At 45.4% G+C, this 22,072-nt stretch overlaps 1 protein-coding gene across 1 annotated transcript in view; it reads left to right on the forward strand.

Annotated features, from left to right (window-relative positions):
- Etv6 (ETS variant transcription factor 6) overlaps nt 1-22,072 on the forward strand; it is a 241,685-nt gene that overhangs the window by 210,641 nt on the left and 8,972 nt on the right. The window contains 2 exon segments of the mRNA XM_034512647.2: nt 6,796-7,344; nt 21,629-21,771. Coding sequence (XP_034368538.2) covers nt 6,796-7,344; nt 21,629-21,771 — 692 coding nt within the window.

Genomic DNA, 22,072 nt, shown 5'->3' on the forward strand with positions numbered 1-22,072 from the left:
TTTTTGGACTTACTCGTTGTTTATATGTGACTGAGTTGGGGCATCTGGATAAATCCAAGTAAAAAATGATAGAAACAGGAGGATCAGGAATTCAAGGTCTGCCGGGCGGTGGTGGCGCACGCCTTTAATGCCAGCACTTGGGAGGCAGAGGCAGGCGGATTTCTGAGTTCGAGGCCAGCCTGGTCTACAGAGTGAGTTCCAGGACAGCCAGGGCTACACAGAGAAACCCTGTCTCGAAAAAAACAAAAAAAACAACAAAAAAAAAAAAAACCAAAAAAAAAGGAATTCAAGGTCATTGTTAACTATGTAGTAAGTTCAAGGTCAGACTGGTCTACATGCAATTCTATATCAGTTAAAATTTTCTCATTGCTATGACAAGATGGCAAACGAAAACAAGTTAAAGGGAAAGTCTTCTTGGCTCACAGATTGAAGGCACAGTCGTTGTGGGCAAAGTACATTGGCAGGAGGGTGAAGCAGTCGATCGAGTTGTATCCATGGTCAGAGAGCAGAGAGACACGGTGCTGGGCCTGAGCTTGCTTCTCCATTCCATTAAGTCTACAATCCAGGCCCATTGGATGGAGCTGCCCACAATTCAGGGTCTTTCTCTTTACTTAACCCTTTCGGAGAACACCTTTAAACATACCTGGAGGAGTGCTTGCATAGTGATTTCATATCCTATGAAGTTGACAGTCAAGACTAGCCATCACAGACCTTGTCTCACACACATGGGTGGGTGGTGGGGGTGGGAGGGAGCAGGTAGAGGTGCTAATAAATGACGTGAAAGAGGTTAAGACTCTTATTCTCATCTAAAATCTGCTTTATTTGTTTGGTTCAAAGAATGGGATCCTCTGTGTCTGAAGACATTTACCAGAGACAAAGCTCTGGGCTCAGAAAGCACACAGTCAGCCAGAATGAATATTCCTTACCCGGCTTTAGGCTTTTTCCTCCCGTGCTCAGTGTTCACACTCCTTATATGTACCTCCCTCTCCCTTGTGCAGTCCCCTCCCCTATCAAGACCTTCAGAACTAGGGCGATATGGACTGTTTCCTGGTTTTCCAGTTGAGCAACTTAACCAAGCACAAACCCAGACATCAAGGCCAGCCCCCCCCCCACCACCAAAAAAAAAAAAAACTTAAACAGAAGACTCCCACATCTGAGGGATTTCATGCACTCACTGTCCAGGCAATGTATTTCCTGTATCCAGAGCTCCTCTGCCTGCCGGCTCTGGTCTCTTTAAGTTTCCACATTTGGCTGCCAACTTATAATGACAGAACAACAGGCAGCAGGGCAGGATCAGAGCCTACTCCATTCGTGGGTGCAAGCTTTGTACTGAAACAAAGCTTGGAAGGTCTCGTTGCAGACCTTTCGGCCTGCACAGTGGTTGTACCCAGACCACCAGGAGCCGGGAATTAAATACCCTCAGATTCACTTGTCTACCATTAATGTTATCAGCTTCATCAAGTGCTTCCTCTTTCAGTGGTGTCTGCAGAGAAGTAAATAAATCAAGCTCTTCCACATCTCGTTCCTGCCCGGGATCCAAAGTCTGAAGTCCACTCTGAGTTGAATTATCTGAAGCGCTGTCTCCCTCCTTCATTGTTCCCAAAGATCTGGGCAGGAACAGAGAGTGAAATCTCCCCAGGACATTACATCAGTTCCCCTTTTCCCCTTGGCATGAAAGTGCTTCCTCTCAGAGCCCTCCCTGACTTCCCAGGGCTTGTAAGGTTTGCCCCGACTACACACCCACACCCCAGCCTTGAAGCCAAGACATCAAAGAGAGCCTGCAGGTAACCAGATTATTGACCAACGCCTGTGTCGTCTGTTTTGTAATTTAGAAGACGGGAAATGGGTTCCGGAGATGGGATATTTTTCTAGTACACGGTCTTCGTGATCCTCAATAGTCTTTTAAGCAAAGAGTGACATTTAGAAAATATTTGAAAGTCAGAATGAAACTGTCCCAAGTAATTACTTTCCAGTGACCTTGCACTGACAAATAAAAAGGAATCATGGTAAATTTGTCTTTACAGGCGGAAGAATGTAGGTCCATTTTAGCTACAAAAAGAACAGTCAGTGCCCAAGAAGGAATACGAGGCAAATGGCGTGTGCCATTCCAACCTCTAGCTAGGCAGGATAGACCAGGACTTCAAAAAGAAGCTCTTAGGTAGACACCATAGCTCATGCCTATAATGCTAGCATCTGAGAGGCTGAGGCAAGAAGATGGCTTAAGTCAGGATTGCTACAATGTAAGACACTGTCTCTTAAAGAAAAGAACAAAGAATGCTTTTCTAATAATAGAAACTATCCATCCCCTATAGAGAAGTAGAGAGGACTCTTTATGGAAGTACCACGAGCCCACTGCCACTCTGAAGACCCTGTCACCACCACACTGTTTCCACCATATCCCACCTGGCTCGTTTGACCTCCCATGAGTATCATTTCATCCATAAGTACTTCTGGGTAGGGCTAGGAAGACAAAGGCGGCTTGCAAAATGAGAACCACAAAAGCCAGTGTTTTCTCCCAACACCAGTAGCTCCTCTGCTCTGCTTTCAGTGGCCACTTTCAGTACTGGAAAACGTTGTATACAGTGTGAAGCAAAAATCTTAGAAAGGGCCTCAAGGTGGCAGGCAGGTGGCTGGTGGATCTTTAAAAGCAAGTAATAACTGAACAACTGCATAGTTAACGTTGGCTGGCTTTGACTGTCCCTTAGAAGAGGCTTGGATCCAAAGATTAGATTTGGGTTAGTTTGGTGGTGGTGGTGGTGCTGGTGGTCGTTGTGGTGGTGGTGGTGGTGGTGGTTGGTTGGTTGGTTGTTTTCTGTTTTTCCAGATTTTGGAGTGTTTACTTCTGGTGAGACAGGTTAGTGAACCAAGTCTAAATATGAAGTCTCTTTGCATTTCATACATACACTACACGTGTAGCCTGCAGGAAATCCGATGGAATGTTTTTCAGTTGTTTGGTTGATGAGACAAATGTCACAGGGTGGCATTTTCCACTGGTGGCATTATATAGACACACTCAGCAAGTTTCAGATTCTGGGGGGTTTTCGATGAACAATTATTATGTGTATTCTGATATTCCCTCCCACCTACCCCATCCCTTCTTCAAGATACCCCACACACTCTGATTTTTGAGACAAGATCTCACTCACTATGTAACCCAGGCTGACCTTAAACTGGCCATATAATCCAACCTGGCCTGAAGCTCCTGACAGTCCTCCTGCCTCAGCCTCCCAAACACTAAAATTACAGGCTTACACCACACCCAGCCCAAGACTGCCCTTGACTTCCAACTTGAAGCAGGCTTGCTATCAAGTGCCTGTGTTCAGTTTCCACTGTGTGTAACCTACTTGGGTTTGCTGAGCTTCCGGAATTTTCTGGAATTTTCTAGTTTTTGTTGACCCCGTGGCTCTAGTTACTTAAACTCAGCCATTATTTCTTCTCTTTCCACTCCCACCCATTCCTTGTACACTTTAGGCATTTCTGACTAGTCGAGGTCAAAATTTGTTTTTTAATTTCCTCTCTCATCTCCAATATCCTATTAAGTCTGTCTAGTCTGCTCTTTCATTTAGTATATTGTACTTTTTGGTTCTAGGATCTTCATTTTTGTTTTCTAAGTTTCTGTTTTGACAGTTCCTGTAAGTCACAATTACTTATTGTGACTGTGATGTCCCTGAAATGCTAATGGCTGCTTTAAATTTATTTAAAGTTTCTTTAGCTAATCCATCAATATCACAGAATCTGTTTCTATGGGTGGCCTTCTAATAGTCATATCTTCTGTGTCTGGAAGAGCCGTGTTGATGCTGAATTTTACAGTTAACACGTTGAGGAAACTTAGGACTGTGTTATATTCCTGTGAAGAGTGTTGACCCTTACGCTTGCCGACAGTTCATTGGTGAGCCAGTCACTTCTAGTATGTAGCAGCTGATTTACATTTTTCTGGGGCAAATCTGTCTCAGCTTTGCCTTTAGCCCTCAGCAAGGACCCTTTGTAGTGTAACACAGGACTTACTACACTAACTAACATGTGGCCGTGCTGGGGTGATGGACAGCCTGGGGTGTTGACAGAGCCTTTGAACTTAGTGAGTCTCTGACCTGTTTCTCTACTACAGTGACCAGGAGCTGAGACTTCGGTTTGTAAGTAGGTGCAGAGCTACAACCCCTGCTTTCGAGTCTTCCCAGTGTGTGTATTGTTCAGGAGTCAGACAAGAATGTGAGAGAACTTTAGCATGCTGTTTTAGGAGTTCTCTCTGGTATGCTGCCCTTGATGAGGCTTTTTGGCACCTCCTTGCATCCTGACAGCTCACAGGAGTTCATTTCAAATTCAAACTGCTTTGTACAGTCACTGATGAGGGTACTCTTGGGGAAAGGGAAAGGATGTGTGTGTGTGTGTGTGTGTGTGTGTGTGTGTGTGTGTGTGTGTATACATACATATATACGTGTGTGTGTTTTCGTCTGTTTGGGGCCACTGTCCAATATCTTTACCTGGATTTTTAGTTAGTTAGTTAGTTTATTGTATCCAGATTCTGTAAAGTCCACCTGTAGGAAGTTTGGGTTGTGAGGGCCACTCTGCCATTATTGAAACTGGATCTCCTCCTTCTCTTGTTTGGTGAACGGTGGCTGGTTTTAAATCGTTCTTTTATATCTGACCATATTGCCTGAATACCAGTCCTCGGCAAAATACTGAACTATCTTTCGTTCCTTTTTCTAGTTGATTAGTGCTCTACCATTTAGTGGTCTGGGTTTAGTAAACAAGTGTCCTAGAATACCTGTCCCAGCAAGGAGGATTTTTGAATTTATGGCATAAGATCATAAAATAGTTGTGAAGCAGCCATTTCCCTTCCTATGAGTCTTGTGTGCTGTAGTCACTCTGTCTTTTGTTCAGTGCCTCCAGTGATGAGGGAGATCTAGTAGAATTTAAAAAACTAAAAAAAAAAAACCCAAAATCTCCATTTTCATGCTAACCTAATATAAACCTTACGTGAACCCCACCTTTTTATCTGACCCTGGTAGAGTCCCGTTTCCCTTTCTCTGGGGTTTTTCACATAGATAAAGATGACATTGTTTTAACACTCAGAACTATGGGTAAGTTTGTGGCCAGAATAAGAATCAGCAAAAGTGGTCATTTTCCTGCTGAAACTGCCTTAGAAACACCCGTGGCCAGAGTGCCCCATGCCTATAGATGTCTATGAGTTAAGCATAGCACATGTATTTCTATGGGCAGATACCTGGCCTGAGCTCTAGCAGGGAACCCAGATGGCCTGTGAGTAGCTCCATCCTCAGCCCAGCCCTGCAGCTACTTCAGCTCTGGGCTCAGTAGCGTGTAGATCCAAGCGTGATGAGGAGGCTGTGTTGTTGGGGTGCCCGTGTGCCCGTCCTTCCTACTTCCCACTACTAACTCTGAGTTCACGGTGATCTGCACACTTAGCGATGAAGACCCCCATACTCGGGAGACCCTTCCTCAAGCCTCCAGAAATCATGACCACCCAAAGATCACAAGAAACCATACCTGGATGCAATCAGCAGAGGCTTTATTAGGGAAGTAAGCCGGCGGTCAAAACGACCAGCTCTTTAGCTCCAAGAGCAGGGTTTTTGGCCCCGAGTGGTGGGTTAAAGGGTCTTTTATAGCATGGGTTGGGGGGAGGAAGGCATTTTCGCGCGCTTACACATGATGGTTGTTTTACAAATTTTGAACATAGCACTGGGAAGACCAAGGGAGGGGTAACCAAGAACAGTGGAACATTTCAGAGAATCTAGCCCAAATGATCTAGAGTCATGTGAAAATCACTGCACACTCATTCTTCTCAAAAATGTGGTTTTTTCCCATGTTATTGTGTCCTATCCTGCCATTTACCAACTATTTCAGATTAACTATCTTCCGGCTATAGCCCCACCTAGGTGGCAGCATCTTTATCTGTAGTCAGGAATGCCTTCCTGCCTTGGGCCTCTCCCACCCATAGGTGGAAGAGGCCTGAGGAATGTAATCCAGCAAGTGTCCTTCACCTGGAATGTGAAGGCCTGAAATCTTATTTTCGGTTCCGCGTTCTGTAAGGTGAAAAATCTACACATATTTCATAAAATGGCCTTTATAATTTTTCACTCTACAGCTACACACTTCTAAAACCTCCATCAAGTACAAAATCACCATTCTATAAAAACAGCCATCTTTGCTGCTGAGAGCGCGTTTCTGTATATGATTTTGTCCCCTGGGGTCTGTGTGACAAGTGCCATGATAGTTGCAGATTTTAGAGTCAAATTCTGATCCTTTACCCATTGGCCGAGTGGTGTGGGGAAGTTGTCTGTGGTTCACTTTGTAATCTGTGAAATGGGTATACAGTGTATTTCCCTCCTAAGAATGATCCAAGTTTTAAATAATAAAACCCAGGATGTAGAATAGATTAATACATCATTAATTGTCATCGCTAACAGCCATAACACCACCATAACAAGGAGAAAATGGGATCGTAAGCTCACCAGAGCATCTAGAGAGAAACCCCTAAAGACACCTCACCTCTGAAACCTGCACAGAGGAGGAGTCCATCGAGGAGGAGACAGAGAAGGGCATTGGATGCCTTGTGTTTTTCAGGCACTGACAGATGCCAGATAGAATGTTGGTGGACGTTCCTAGCTTCTCTGGGGTAGGAAAGCGATTTCAAGTATGTGCTCTAGAGTTTTGTTTGAGCAAAGGGATCTGGGTTGAGAGAGGCTCCATGCTTTGGTACAGCTGCCTACAGAGCAGTGGTGAGGTCATGGGGCTGCAGACTCACAGTGGTCTGTGATTGTCTTTCCTTTTGCCCCACAGATAACTGTGTCCAGAGAACACCCAGGACACCGGCGGAGAGCGTGCACCACAACCCTCCCACCATTGAACTCTTACATCGCCCTAGGTCACCTATCCCCACAAACCACAGGCCTTCTCCTGACCCCGAGCAGCAGCGGCCCCTGCGCTCCCCCCTGGACAACATGATCCGACGCCTCTCGCCAGCGGAGAGAGCCCAGGGGCCAAGGCTACAGCAGGAGAATAACCACCAGGAATCCTACCCCCTGTCAGTGTCTCCTATGGAGAATAATCACTGCCCTCCATCCTCGGAGTCGAACCCGAAGCCCTCGAGCCCCTGGCAGGAGAGCACACGCGTGATCCAACTGATGCCCAGCCCCATCATGCACCCCTTGATCCTGAACCCCCGGCACTCGGTAGACTTCAAACAGTCCCGGCTCTCTGAAGACGGGCTGCATCGGGAAGGGAAGCCCATCAACCTGTCTCATCGGGAGGACCTGGCTTACATGAACCACATCATGGTCTCTGTGTCCCCACCTGAAGAGCACGCCATGCCCATTGGGAGAATAGCAGGTGAGTGAGCTCAGCCCTCTCAGGGCCCCTCACGGCCCAGCAGTAGCCAAGCAGGTAGGCATGCACACACCTGCTGCAGTGCCTGCAAAGGTTTGGGGAGGACAAGGGGAAGCTTCTGCCTGCATGAGACAGAGTCCCTAATGGCCTGGTTAATGAGCCACTAGGAGAGAGTAGTTAATGAGCCTCAGAAATGTTAAGCAATGAATGTCCTCCATCCAGATCACAAGGAGAGCTGCCTCCGAATCACGGCTAAGGGAAAACATTTAAAATCAAGGGTTTATGAAGTGCTCTAATGGGCCCATCCTGAAGTTTCCAGGTGCTAATTAATGACCAGACACAGCCTAGAAGAACCTTTGTCTCAGATTCATGCCTGTAATTCTGTCCTGTGGACAGCAACTCAATGCCACTTTCCCCTTGGGAGAGAGGGCAGAACTGGAAAAAGGGTGTTAGTAGCCTGATGTTGCTATGTCCTTTAGACAGAAAAAAACCCACTCCCAAATTCTTCTTTGAATTATGATGGAAGGCCCAAATATGCTCTCCTAACAAGAAAGCAAGGAGGGAAGGAGGGTAAGAATCTACCAATTAAAACTTTGCTAGCCTGCCCAAGATTTATATGGAATTCTCCAGAAGGCAGTATACACTGTTTGTCTTTACCTCGAGGGTGTCTCTCCATTCATGAGACATCCATGGGGCACCTACAATGTACAGATAAAGTCCAATGTGCTGTATACAGTGGTGGTTTGACATCCAGCATCCTTTCCCTTGTAGAACTGAGATTTTTACACATTTTTGCACATGTGAACACCATTAAGATACAGGGTGGATGATGGAAGTTTCCCTCTTACCCGTGCAGTGTACAGGTGTCCACTGAGAGCCTTCTGTGGAGCAGAAGCTAGGTTTGGCCTGGAGGAGCCTGGAGGCTTCACAGGGACTGGGGAAATACAAAGCAAGTGGCTGTGCTTCCCTTGGTGGGAAGAGACCCAGAGTTAGGGCAGAGCCCCCTGCAGGTGATGGGGATAAACTGCTCTCCTTCCTAGCTGGAACTGCTGCATGTAGCAGTTCCCAACAGAAAGCCCGCTTCACCTCTGCTTTGACTTCTTGTCTCTGTGGGTCCCTTGTTCTTGAGGGTGTCCCACAACGATCTCCAGACGCCACTTTCACTGACCGGTCTCTCCCAGGTGTTGCACCTGTCTCTCCACACTGAGCCGGTCCAGGCCCGGGCTGGGCCGATAAGGAGCCGGCTAGCTGTCAAGGAGGCAGCTCAGTGTCCCAGGCAGGTTCTGGGAGAGCAGAGCTCTCCCCAAGTGTTACAGCTCTTGTGACAGAAACTCTCGGACACCAGGATGATTCTTGAGCATGCTTTACTTCCCCTAAATAGAGCCCTTATATACAGTTTTGGGGTGTGTTAGGGTCTGACAGCAGATAATGCCTATTGGCTTGGTCTGAGAGCTTGGAGATACCTCATCTGCACGTGGGAGAGCCTGAGGCCTGTTCCTCGTGACTGATGGTCATAAACCTCTCTGTGGGAGGGGTTGTTGGAGGACTGAAGCTAAGTGAAAAGAACCAGGGCCTGGGAGCAGAGCTGAACTCCTGCCGTCCGATAAAGGTTCCGGGGTTCGAAACTCATGCTCAACCAAACACCCAGCTGCTTCTCACAGCCCACCGCCCTCCATGTCTCTTCTTTTGTTTAGGTCATTTGTTTCTGGTTGTTTGTCTGTCCCCGAGTACACCTCCACCATTGCCTCTGTTTTATTGCTATAAATAATTTACATCGAGGATGCTGAATTAAGAAAATAAAATGGAGAGACTGGGGAGATAGCGCAGTCAGTAACGCACTCTGTTTAGGCCACAGGCCCCAGGTGTTGTGGCATTCACTTGTAATCTCAGTGCTAGGGGACAGAGATGTACTTCCCTGGGACTTGCTGGCCAACAAACCTAGCCAGTTCCAGACCAGTGAGAGACTGACCCTATCTCAAAAGACAAAGTAGATAGCACCTACCTGTGGAATGACACCCAAAGCTGTTCTCTGTCCTATACACACACAGAGAGAGAGAGAGAGAGAGAGAGAGAGAGAGAGAGAGAGAGATCAAAAGAAAATGGTTACTAAAAGTGTGGCTCAGTGGTAGGCCTAACATGCATGAAGCCCTAAGGTTTGATGGTTGGAACCATAATGACAGGAAACCAGCAACTGTCTATGGCTTGCATGTTTTAAAAAGCTGTGCAACTTGGAGTGTGCGTGGGATTCAATTCAAAACAGTCCTGCAGGTTTAGTGATAGGAAGGAATGGGCTATGTAGTAAAATGGGGTCAGCCATGAGGTCTTTGGTGATTACGTGGGTGATCGGGTGCGTGGTGGTTCTTACTGTTGTTCTGCTTAGATAGGAGATTTGCTTTAATAATGAAGACACTGCAGGATGGGTGTCAGGGGGCAAAAACAGGAAAAGTCTTACAGAAATATCTGAAGTTCCTCAGACAGCTGGAGGGAAAGGGATGGGTGAGAACTTCTGAATGATGGGAGTGTCCTCAGCTACACACCGTCTTGGTCCTTCCTCTATTCGGTGTTTTCAGATCCTATTGCTTGTCTAATTCTCAGGATAGCCCTCTGAGGTTGAATCCCTGTGGTGTGCATGGGTCATTTGTACAGGGAAACCATAAGGAAGATCCAGCTCTGAGGACACCAAGGCTCTGCCCAAGGTCAGAGGAGGGATCAGCGACCTTGCTGTCACTTAGCTGTTGTCTGCAGTACTGCCTGCCCTTGAGGGTATAGCTCCTTGTCAAGGTCATCCGTGTCCACCCTCATTCCACCACAGACTTCCTGAGAGTATTGAGATAAGCATATAGGTCCAGAGGGAGAACACGGATGAGAGAACGGGAAGGGAGGGAGGAAGGGAGAGAAGAGGGGCGGAAGGAGGGCTGAAGGAATTGTTTAGACATACAGCGCTAGCCTCCCCTTGTAAGTTACACATCTGTTTCATTGATTCTACCGCTACTTTATATGGTATAAACCATATACCCAAACATCAGCAGTGGATGGAGGAGGCTCAACAGTTCAGATGCAACTGGAGATAAATATCATATTAAGCAATTTTAGTCAATCTCACAAAGGCAAATTATCTCATTTATCTTTCATTGGTGGGTCTTAGATTTTACGTACATACTTAAGCTCATACGGGTACAGGTATGAAGATATAAGAAACTGTAGGGTAACAAAGGAAATGAACAGGAAAGGAGAGGGAAAGAAAAGGGAAGTACGAGGTGTGGCAGACTGCTCAAACACACTTCATGCTTGCGTGAAAGTGGCCTTATGTAACCTGGTGTCATACAAATACAGGAAGCCCCATGGGATGTTCCGTCAGTCCAGTGATGAGCCTGGGTGTCTACAGATGCCTTGTCTTGAGAACACTTAGAAAGAGCTAGTGTCTGCTTTTCCTTGCCTCTAAGAAAGCAGAATGTTCTAGAACATTATCCTGGGGTCAGATCTTCTGGGGACAATGCATTCATTCCTACAGGATGAGTGAGTCCCATACAAATACATATTAATGTTCTTATGATCTTTGTAAATGTTGTAAAATCTCTAAATATATACATTACTTAATGTACCCAAATTCCAGATGAGCCAAGTTAACTGGCAGGCATTGCTTTTCCCAGGGGTGAAATGCCAGGCTCAGGTTGGGTGGTCGGTAAGGTCCCTTCCTGCTCTGAATGTTCACAATCTGACAGTGAGTTTTGATTCAGCAGCCCTCTGCAGAGGTGGTTCATAGCCCCACAGTCCTTTTGCCCCTTTGGAGGACTCTCTACTCCTCCCTCCCCCAACCCTCTGTCTTTCTGGGTTCCTAAGATCTTACTTAGTAAAAGGGATTCTGTTTGTTGAAGGTCAAATTCTGTGAGTCATTGCTGTTTATACTGTAAGGTTCTGTCTAGTGAGCAGCCGTAGATGCTTTTAAATCTCTGCAAAGCCGCTGTTAGATAAAAAGAAGAAGAAGAAGAAGAAGAAGAAGAAGAAGAAGAAGAAGAAGAAGAAGAAGAAGAAGAAGAAGAAGAAGAAGAAGAAATGTAGTTCCTTGAAGCCCTTTAATTGAGCACAGGAAGAAATGAAAGTGCCTCCAAATGTCACACTGATGAGTAGCTTCACTGGAGGGTGTAGACAGAAACTCTACTTACCAATGTGGAGCAAAACACAAGCCCAGATTCTTGCCATTCACAGGTGATTGGCCTGGGTATAGAAGGGTTTAGGCGTTCAAACACCTAGGAGGATTCTGCACTGCATTCTTGCTGGGTGGAGGTTTACAAAGGTATAAGACTCAATATTTGGCGTGAAAGAGCTGAGGTTCACTATAAAAGTAAAGCACGCGGTGTACACTTGTCTTATGACTCCTACTAAGTACCACAGGAGGTCAGAGCTGCCTTTCAGATGGACTTAAAAGAATGCTTAAGGATCAGGGTATGGGGAAACCTGCTTTAATCCTAGCACGTGGGAGACAGAGGCAGGCAGATCTCTGTGGGTTCAAGGCCAGCCTGTTTTAGGGAATGAGACCTTGTCTCAAAATAAAAACTGTTTTTTTTAAATTATTTATTTTATGTACATTGAAATGGGCCTGCATGTGTGTCTTTGTGATTCTGTCAGGTCCCCTGGAATTGGTGTTGCAGACAATTGTGAGCCACCTGTGGGTGCTGGGAATTGAACCCAGGTCCTCTGGAAGAGCAATTGGTTCTCATAACCACTGAGCCATCTCTCCAGCCCAAAAAGAAAAAATTTTAATGACTAAATAAAAATAATTTTCAGAATTTGGGGAGTAAAGAAAAAGAAGCCATTCGAGATGGAGAAACTCAGGTGCAAACACAAGCTATAAAGACACAAATATTCTTCTCTATTTCTAGTAGAGATACAGGGCCAAGAGCTTGTCTATCCAAGTCAACTAAAAAACTTATTTTTCATAAGCTCTTCTTTTCCCATCTCTGAAAAAACCTGATGAATCATGCAAATAAAAGATCACATGAACTATGACAATTTACCTTTGGTATTAACCATATGAGAAAACTAATTTAGTAAGAAAATTCAGTAAGTGGTTAGCAGTTTAAATACAGATTAAATACAAGTTAAGTCTGTTTAAATATAACATGTTTTAATTTTACTTTGCAAATTAGAAAAGGTCTTGAAGCTTGCTCTCTGGATAAGCATCAGGCTGTTTGTGTTAGAGTCCTTTCTTAGGACTAGGTGAGTTCAACTAGACACAACTTTTACAGGTAAAGGAACTTCGACTCACCTACATCAATCATACAGCCTCAAGCTTGTATTCCCCTCCCACCCCAGATACTTCTTCTACCCAGAGACTTCTCAGCGAGAAGCCACGGGCATGTGCGGCCACCACCTGATTCTGTAAATGAATTTATTGGGGAAAGCCACGCTTGTATTAAATTATTGTCTATGTTTGCTTTCAAACCATGACCCAAGCATGAATGCGGTTGAGTCACTTCAGAAAGCCTATAGCCACAACGTCTTAAATATTTACCAATTGGCTTTGTACATGAACAGTGGGGTGCCCCGTGTTCCCCATTATAATTCCCATGAACAGTCAGTATTCTGAGAGCCTTAGACATAATTTAGGCTGAGGATGCAGGAAGCGTAGTTCTTGCTGGCAAGGAAATGCACACTTTAGGTGATGAGGCATGTCTGAGGCACGTGAAAAGGACAACAACAAATGATGTAAGCCAGTAGACAAGTTCAGGGCTGCAGACCATGCTCACAGAACAATACAGAACAGTCGCAGTGGCATCGCTAACATTGAAATACAATTTGTATTTACAATGTGTGAGACATTGTTCTGTGTGAAAGACACAAGATTGATCAATGCTTCAATCCTCCTGCCTCAACCTCCTGAGAGCTGGGAGTACAGGTGATACCATCACACTGGGCTCAGACAAGCCTTTTGTTGTTGTTGTTTTTAACTCATTTTGATTTTCTCTTAAGTAGATTTTATATTTGTCCCTTCCTTGACCTTAACCTAAATATCTGCCAAGGAAAGATTCATTAGTAATCTGACATTTGTCTTACAACCCACTGTCTGCCTATTTTTTGAAATACAGTAGCCCAGGCTGACCCTAACTCCTATCTCAGCCTCCCGAGTGCTGAGATTATAGGCTTGAACCACCGCATCCAGCTTCATAGTTCATTCTTAAGTTCATTTGCTACACAAGAGTAGGGACTTTACTCAAAGCCCATGACCTATGGTGGCTGGATTCTTTCCTTTCTTGTGAGTACCTGTTAACTTTTGTTGCAGTCTCTCAATCTTGTCAAACTTGAACTTCTCTCAGGGTGCCATTGTTCAATTGAGTTATTGATCTACAGCCAATAAGACTTAGAATTCCATCCCACTTCAGGGTCCCCTCACTCCAAGCTCCCTTCAGACCCTGAGGCAACCTTTGCTAGACCTGGGGGGAAATGCTTCCCTACAAGATTACATCTTTAACCATAAGCAAGAAGATTCAGGCTAGGGAGACATGAGCATCCTACTGTGCTTGTCAAGGGGCCTAAACAATGGATTTTCGTGTATATTTATTTGTTTGCCCATAGAAACTCAACCATGGAAGCCTCCAGGAGAGATGAGGGAGGGAATACAGGGAGAGACCCCTAAAATGAAGGGCCAATGGGGTGGGGAATAGTATGGAAACCTAATATAGTAGAAGCTTCCTAAAATATATACATATATGAAGACTATCTAAATGAAAGTACCAAATAATGGGGAGACAGAGACACAGCTAGCCATCTCCTGCCACCAAAGGAAGCTTCTAATAGCATGACTGGGTTACATCTAATTGAGTTGTTGGCAAAGGGGTCCTATAGGAATCCCCAGACAACCCAGGCTGTTGCCAAGACTATAGGTTGCTCTCCACAGACTGACAGCAAGGCTCCATTGCTGAAGTAACCCCTACAGAACTCACTGAACGAACATGGAGAAGTCAAGCTGGTGCCTCATAGAGACATCACCCATGTGTTCCAGCATCTTTGGTTCAAGAAGGTATTCTGTTTATGTTTCTAAGAGAAACCTTTGATTGACTCCATGCACTATCAAAAAAGAAATGTAAACTTTAAGCCAGCCACACGTCTTTTCATCTGCAATGGTGTCTTGCCTACAGGATCTGCTAGGGCAGTGGTGGCTCAGTGCTTATGGAAGTAGCCAACCAGCTCACTCCACTAGGTGGAACCCATACCAGACGCTGCTCAGGTGACCAAGAACCTGAGACTAGATAACCCAGGGACATATAGTGAAACAAGATACTACTGATCTTCAAAAAAATATTTAGCAGTAACTAAAATGACTTCTAATGGCATTCTGTTACACTCATAGATCAGTTCCTTGCTCAGCCATCATCAGAGACGTTTTCTCCTGCAGCAGATGGGAACAGTTACAAAAACTCACGGACAGATAGACATTGTGCAAAGAGTGAGAAACCTTGGGACATTCCGCTCTAAAGGGGATGTCTCCATCAAATCCCTCTCCTGAGGGCTTGGGGAGCCCCGTGAAGGAAAAGGCAAAAAGAGTATTAGAGCCAGGGGGGATGGAAGACACCAAGAACACAAGGTCCTCTAAATCAACAGGATCAACGTACATATAAACTCACAGAGACCGAGGCAGCAAGCACGGGGCCTGCACAGGTCTGCGCCAGGTCCTCTGCATGTATCTTATGGCTTCCCATTTAGTGTTTTTATGGGGTCCTTGAGTTCTGTGCCTTCTCTTGGGCTCTTCCCATTTGTTTGTTTGTTTGCTTTGCCTTAATTCCAATGTGTTTGGTTTTGTTTTATCTTATTTTATTATTATCCCTTTGAAGCCTGTTTTCTGAGAAACTAAAAGAGTGGATGCAGAAGGGAGAGGAGGTGGTGAGAATCAGGAGTGGAGGCATAGTGTTATCAGGATATATCATGTGAGGGGAAAATTTTTATTTTCAATAAAAGGGGGGCTCAGGGAGGATAGTAGGAGGCATGGCCTCAGAGACCCTGGGGCAGTAGAGGATACACCAGGTATTCCAGCCTCCCACTCACCTTCTTCATTTCTTTTGTAGAAATTTGAAGGAGAGTAATTTCAAGTTAGGCTTTTGGATTTCGTCCCCTTTTGTAAACGAGCCTTGGGACTAGCCTTTAAGATAAGAAATAAATTAGATAAAATAAAAAGAGTCTGGGAAATGAGGGGACAAGTCATTACTAAGCCTTCCTAATGAGGGGTGAGGATCTTGTGTTAAAAGGACAGAGTTGTGGGATGTTTCCCTCAGCCAAGAGGATCCCACAATTGTTTTTGCGTACACCAAAAGAGCAACTCTCTCCTGCCCTGTCTCCGGGACTAAGTAAGCCTCTGGAGCCCTCAGCCCATAGCCCTCTCTTGGTGGGGTCTAGTACTGACAGCCAGGGCATCCCCAGGAAAGCAGGGTGGACCTGTGGGCTCCCCCAGCCTCTGCAGTCAGCAGGATGGAATGCAGTGCTTGCCTTCCAGGGCTGGGCTTAATACTGCAGACTTAAATCTCCTTTCTTATCTGTAGCGTTGGGAATCTGCCGCTTTGGAGCGCTTTGATTGATGGTCAGACAACATGGGAGCGTAACTAATGCTCAGAGGTCAGCATCCCTCCTCTGCTTCACTGCAGAGCTGTCATACTGTGGGTCTAAGAGACTAGAGGAGCACTCAGGTGTCCATCCTGAACTGGCAGGGGTGTTGGCAGGCAGCAAGTGATGCTAACCCACAAAGTGCACCCCTCTGGATCCCCTCCCAGCTTCCTTCAGGATTTGCATCCGTGACCTCTCTCCCTATGCTTTGCCCAGTGTCCCTTTCAGAGGAGGTGGGTAAGATAATGACTGAGACCTGATGAGCCCTGGGGAGGGAGAGACCAGACCGTTCACGCCATCTGGAATGTTCTCAGTGGTCCTGACCTCTCACATTCTAGCAAAAGCACTGTACCGTTTTCAGTGTGAAATCAAGGAGCTCCAGAGAGGAGGAATGTCCAAGGTGGTGTTTAAAAAATAACCTGTTACCCCATGTCCCCCTCTCAGCTGTCCCTGGATATAAATCCAGAGGCTGCAGCTACCTGTAGCAAAGCCGTGGTGGGGTGCTGCTAGCCTCCTGTTGTAAGCTGTATCTCGCTTGGTGAGAGCGTGAGACCAGTGTCTGCCTTCCTCCTGCTGCATAACTAACCAATGGCAAGATAGAGTCAGTTTATTTGCAAGCCCTGGAAGCATCAGTGTGGTTCCTGTTAACTCTCCTCTCCGCACCCTTCCCCATCATATCACTGTGCACTCATGGTTTCTATTTCCCTCCACCACAGCAAAACACAAGCAATTGCCCATTGTACACACATATCTCCATATCAACACAGAGTTGGCAGTTCCAGATCTATAGACTCTGTACTTCTGGGCAATAGCTGACTTAGCCTGGAGGAAGGAAGAGTGTCTGGATGGCAGACATTCCCCTTTATGCCGTGAACCTGTGTTCCTATAAGCAGGGCACCCCAAATTTCACACTCTTTGATATTTAGGCCAAAGGATGCTTTGTCACGGGGACTTGTCCTGTCTAGTCTTAGCCAAAAGCACCTCCATCCACCCCTGTTGTTATAACTGGAAGTTTCTCCAGACATTGTCACACACCAGCTCAGATGGAACAATCACTGCGCAGCTCGGAACAACGGCTGTCACAAGCTAGCTATCACTTCTCGGTTTATCTCTTACTGTACCTGCTCTGGTGCTGAGCTTTCAGTAAACATAGCCGTTTTGAGGTCACCAATGTTAAAAGTGTAATCAGGGAACACTGAACTTTGTCCCATTGGTAATGTAAACTTAAGCCTGTGGTACAGACAGGGTTCGTAGACCATCACTTAAAATTCTATTTGAGCAAGTAAAACAACAAAAAACAACTTTCTTAGAGACTTTCTGGAACGTTAAATTTTGTTCTCCATCATTACACATTCCCTTTGTCTGTAATTTGACCCGCCTACTCAAAATTTTTAAAGATTGGTTGTGTCTAACAGGGATTTTTTTTTAGAAGTCATATTGGTTATGTGTGAATTGCCCATCTTTTTTATATTCTCTGTCCTGTGAGTTTATACAATAAGTCTCTAGTAGGAGACAGACGTGGGAGTGAAAATACTTCTCCCTAACCACAGGAAGGGATTTTTACAATGCTTCTTAGAGGCAGATAGCCAGGTACCTCACCCAGCAGGAAACAGGGAAACTGTTCCTGCACTTGGAAAGTGGCTTTATCTGAGAGAATCCATTCCATAAACTTCCTCTCTCGAAGAGATGATCCACGTGATGAGCATTTCTTTAAAATACTCAAATGTCCCTATATGGAAGAAAATACCCTTGTCCTAGTTTCCTTTCCTTTTGCTCTGAAAAAATAATCTGACAAAAGCAGTTTAAAAGAAAGGGTTTATTCTGGCTCACAAGTCAAGGTACAGCCCATCACAGTGGAGAAATCAAGACAGCAGGAGCTTGAGGCAGCTGGCTCCATTACCTCTACAATCAGAAAGCAGAGAGGGATGAATACATTTTAACTGTTCCGCTCTTTCTCCACTTATGCAGTCCAGAAACCCATCTAGGGAATAGCACCACCCAGAGTGGGCAGGTCTTCCAATCTCAGTTAACTCAGTCAAGATAACCCACGCACACATTCCCAGAGCCCCATCACTTTAATGATTCTATATGGTGTCAAGCTAACAGTTACACTCACCATTGTCTCCTGAGGAGAAACAAACTTGAAATGAATAACTAACTTGTAGTTTAAAAAAAATAAACATGCATGTTCAGTTGCTTTATAGACGGATGGACTTTGTTAATAGAATTTAGTCCATTTTGTTTATTGAATTACATCATTTTTATTATTGATCAAAGAACATTGCATCTGTACAGACATGGCGTCAGACAAAGCTAGAAAATTCCAGGTGGTCTCTGATAATAGTGTCCAAAAGATCTAGAGAACAAGAGATTGTGCCTTTTACTTAATAGAAATATTGAAAAGAAAAATAACTCAGATGGCTTACACGTCTCTAGTAAATAAGAGAGAACATGGCTATGTGGTCAGACAGTTATTTTTATCATCTGGGCATAATTTTTAAAGAAACAGGGAAATCAATAGTGTTATAAAAGCCACTTACACTCTGAGCTTGAAGCAACTGCTTTATGCCATGAAATTCCCCTTCCTACTTCCGTTAGTGGCTGAGTAATTCAGTGTGTCTTGAATGTCAACGTTTTTATTACGCAGCTAATGTTGGCTTTGCTGGATTAAATGTCATTTAAAGTGATCAATTGGGAGCTTGTTTGGGGTTACTTTCAAATTTATGAAAGGGGAAAAAATGTTGCAATATACAAATGTTCTTGAAGCTTACAAGTACAGTCTGTTCTCCGGCAAGCCCTGTCCTGCATTCGCCATCCAGTGGGCACATCATACAGTCACATTCTGGAACCCAATTTGAGGCCTCTGAAAAGACCACCTGACACCCCAGGGCTTGGTAAGCCCTTAGCTGAAGAAATAATCCAAGGGGCACTGTATAGCTGGGATGTGCCATGGTAGTAAAAGAGAGAAAGTGCAATGGAAAAATCCCTGTGCAGGTGAGAATGGAGGTCGGGAGAGCCGTCTCCTCCCTAAGTCTGAACTCTGCAGGGGCCCTGAAGCCCGGAGGACTGTGCTTACCTTGTGTTAACCTTACTAAGGTGAACACACTAGAGTCAGGCATGGAGGTGCTCACCTGTAACCCTGTCACTGGGTAAGGGAAGGCAGGAGGACCCTGGGACTTACGAGCCAGTCAGACTTCACTAATGGGTGTCAATGAGAGACCCTGTCTCAAAAAACACAGTGCGTAGCAGTTGAAGAGCTACCTAGCCTTGATTTCTGGCTTCCACATGTATGTGTGTTTGCACTCATAGGCATACATACTCAGGCATGCAGAACAGGGGCTGTGTGCACATCTCATTTTCTCCTCACTGAATGTTTTATGTGAACAGGGCTTGGTTTGGGGAGACGTTTTTCTAGTCAGGTGAGACTACAGAAAACTCAAGTGTGCCTGTCCTTTGATTGTGGCACCAAAGCTGGACAAGAGAATCACAGCTCTTGTCTTAGTCCACCCAGGCTGCTGAAACAGAACGCCATGAGGAGACCTCCACAACAGTGGAAATTAGCCAGATGTGGTGATGTCACCTCAGCACTTGGAGGGTGAAGACAGGTACGTCACCACAAGTTTGAGGCCAGCCTGGGCTACATACTGAAACTCTGTCTATAAACAGAAAGTACAGGAGAAGAGTGAAGGAAGAATGGAGGGAAGGGGAAAAGGAAGTAGGAAGGAAATGTCACGAGACTCCAGGGTTGAAGGGCACTGCACTAGTGTATATTTGAGGTCTGCTGATGGATGTGCCCTCTCTTTCACAGGTAGCATCTTCTTGCTGTGTCCTCACAGATAGATGTGTCAGGGAGCCCTTGCAGACACCTTTTATAAAGGCGCTCACTGGGGCTGGGGGGCTGGCTAGGACACTTGCTGTTCTTGCGAAGGCCCCAAGTACAGTTCCCAGCACCCACATGGCAGCTCACAACTCTCTCTACCTCTGGTTCTGGGGAATCCAGCGCCCTTTTCTGGTCTCTGTGGGATCCTGCATACATGTGGTACTCACTTACTCTCGCAGGCATACACATATCATGTAAATACATAATGTGTACATTCAGTCATTGGTCTTCTGTTACCAGCCATCTGGCTAGCCCCTCAACACCCCCCAACTGGGATCCCAGAAACATTCAGGGAGCCTGGGGTCAATCCAGCATCTGCTATACCCAGAAGATGCATGTCTGTCTCTGCTTACCTATGGGTCTGGGCTGGAGGGTGAATCAGGTACCTTTACAGCACAGACCCAGAAGCCAAAGATTCACAGCCAAAACTCGGGGCTGAGCCCAGTGCAGAATGACACTAAATCATCTTATGAATGTTTGCTGTCTGACCACATAATCGGGTATGAATTCTCCAAATGAGAAATGATATTCTTGCACGAAGTTAGTTCCTCTCCACCGTGATTCCATTATGATAAAGCAACTTGAAATACCTTCAAAGGATGATTTAATGAGAACGTTTGTATTTTTTAAGATGCTAGCCACAGTCCCCACAGCCAACGTCACCAAGCCACACAGTTTTAAATTTCCCATCATTTTTCATTTCTTGCTATTTTCGTTTTAGCCTCCCCCCGTCCTCCAATATCCCCTCAGCATCTTCCACCACCTGCAAAATAATCTTTAAACTCTAATCTTTTAATTGTTTTTAATCATACTGTTCTCATTGGAACTACAAGATTTTCTTTCTGGCATCGAGGAGTGGGTCAGTTGGTAAACATTTGCACGGGGACCTGATAGTGATCCCCCCAGCACTCACGTAATGGCAGTATGTATCTGTAAACAACACAGTTCTAGGGAGACAGAGACAGAGGGATGCCTGGAGCCTGAGGGCCAGCCAGTCTAGATTCATGTTCAGTGAGAGACTATATCTATAAATGAATAAGAAATAGGTGAACGAGCAATGGCTCGGCGGGTAAGTGCTTCCTATGCAAACAAGACAGCATGAGTTTGAATCCCAAGCCATTGTGCAAAAGTCAGTGCCCTGTAAAATGGCATTGCACAGCTGTAACCCCCAGGATTTAGGACGATGGTGGATATAGTTGGATCCTTAGAGCTTCTGGCCTGCCAGCCTAGCCAAAACGGTGAACTACAGGTTCAGTGAGAGACTCTGTCTCAAGACAGTAAGGCGCATAAAGGATGATAGCAGTGTCTCCTCTAGCTTTTTAGTGTATATGGATACGTCCACACACACTAACACAGAGAAATTTCAAAACTAAGATGGAAAGTGATTTATGAAGACACTTGATGTCAGCCTCTGACCTACACACACACATACACACACATACACACACACACACACACACAGATTCTCTTTCTACCATTTATACATCTACCCTCTCTGTAGCCCATTGTCAAAGCCTCTTTATTCATTTGCTGGTACAGCTTGGTGCCTCATCCTTCAGATCGGGTGGTTCAACTTCAAGTTTTGTCATGACTTTGAACAAGTCATCTCCTCCTTGATCCTTGTCAACACCAAGCCTCCCTGGGTCAAAGGTCAGCAGGAGCTCACAGGCTCTCCCTGGACCCATTTTATCTACGAAATAAGGAAATAAGACAGTCAAAACCAGGCCTAAGCTGTGGCTACCCGCCGTTTTTTCTGAATCTCGTGACTGCCTCTACAAGAACATCCTCAACAGCACTTTCCTCTCTCCTCTGTAGACTGTAGACTGCTTTGGGATTACGTCTATCAGTTGCTCTCTGACAGCCGGTACGAAAACTTCATCCGATGGGAGGACAAAGAATCCAAAATATTCCGGATAGTGGATCCCAACGGACTGGCTCGACTCTGGGGAAACCATAAGGTAAATGGCCAAATGTTTGTTGGGGAAGCTGGTGCCAAAATACAGTCTTTATCCTTGAATTGGAGGATGATTGTTTTTCTGCCTCCAAAGTCTGCCCATGATTCTTTGGTTTCTCCTCACTGGGCAAACAGTTAGGTAGCTGTGAAGGAAGGAAATAATTAAAGATGCCTTTTTTTTTTTTCATGTGTTACCTCTGTCCGGGGCCCATTAAGTCAGCAGAGCTCAGTTCTGTAGACTGATTATAAATGTTTCCCCTGACCACGCCCCTTGAACTGGATCTGCCACTCCTGTTGTCCCTAAG

Source organism: Arvicanthis niloticus, chromosome 9, assembly GCF_011762505.2.
Source record: "Arvicanthis niloticus isolate mArvNil1 chromosome 9, mArvNil1.pat.X, whole genome shotgun sequence".
NCBI classification, from domain to species: Eukaryota; Metazoa; Chordata; class Mammalia; order Rodentia; family Muridae; genus Arvicanthis; species Arvicanthis niloticus.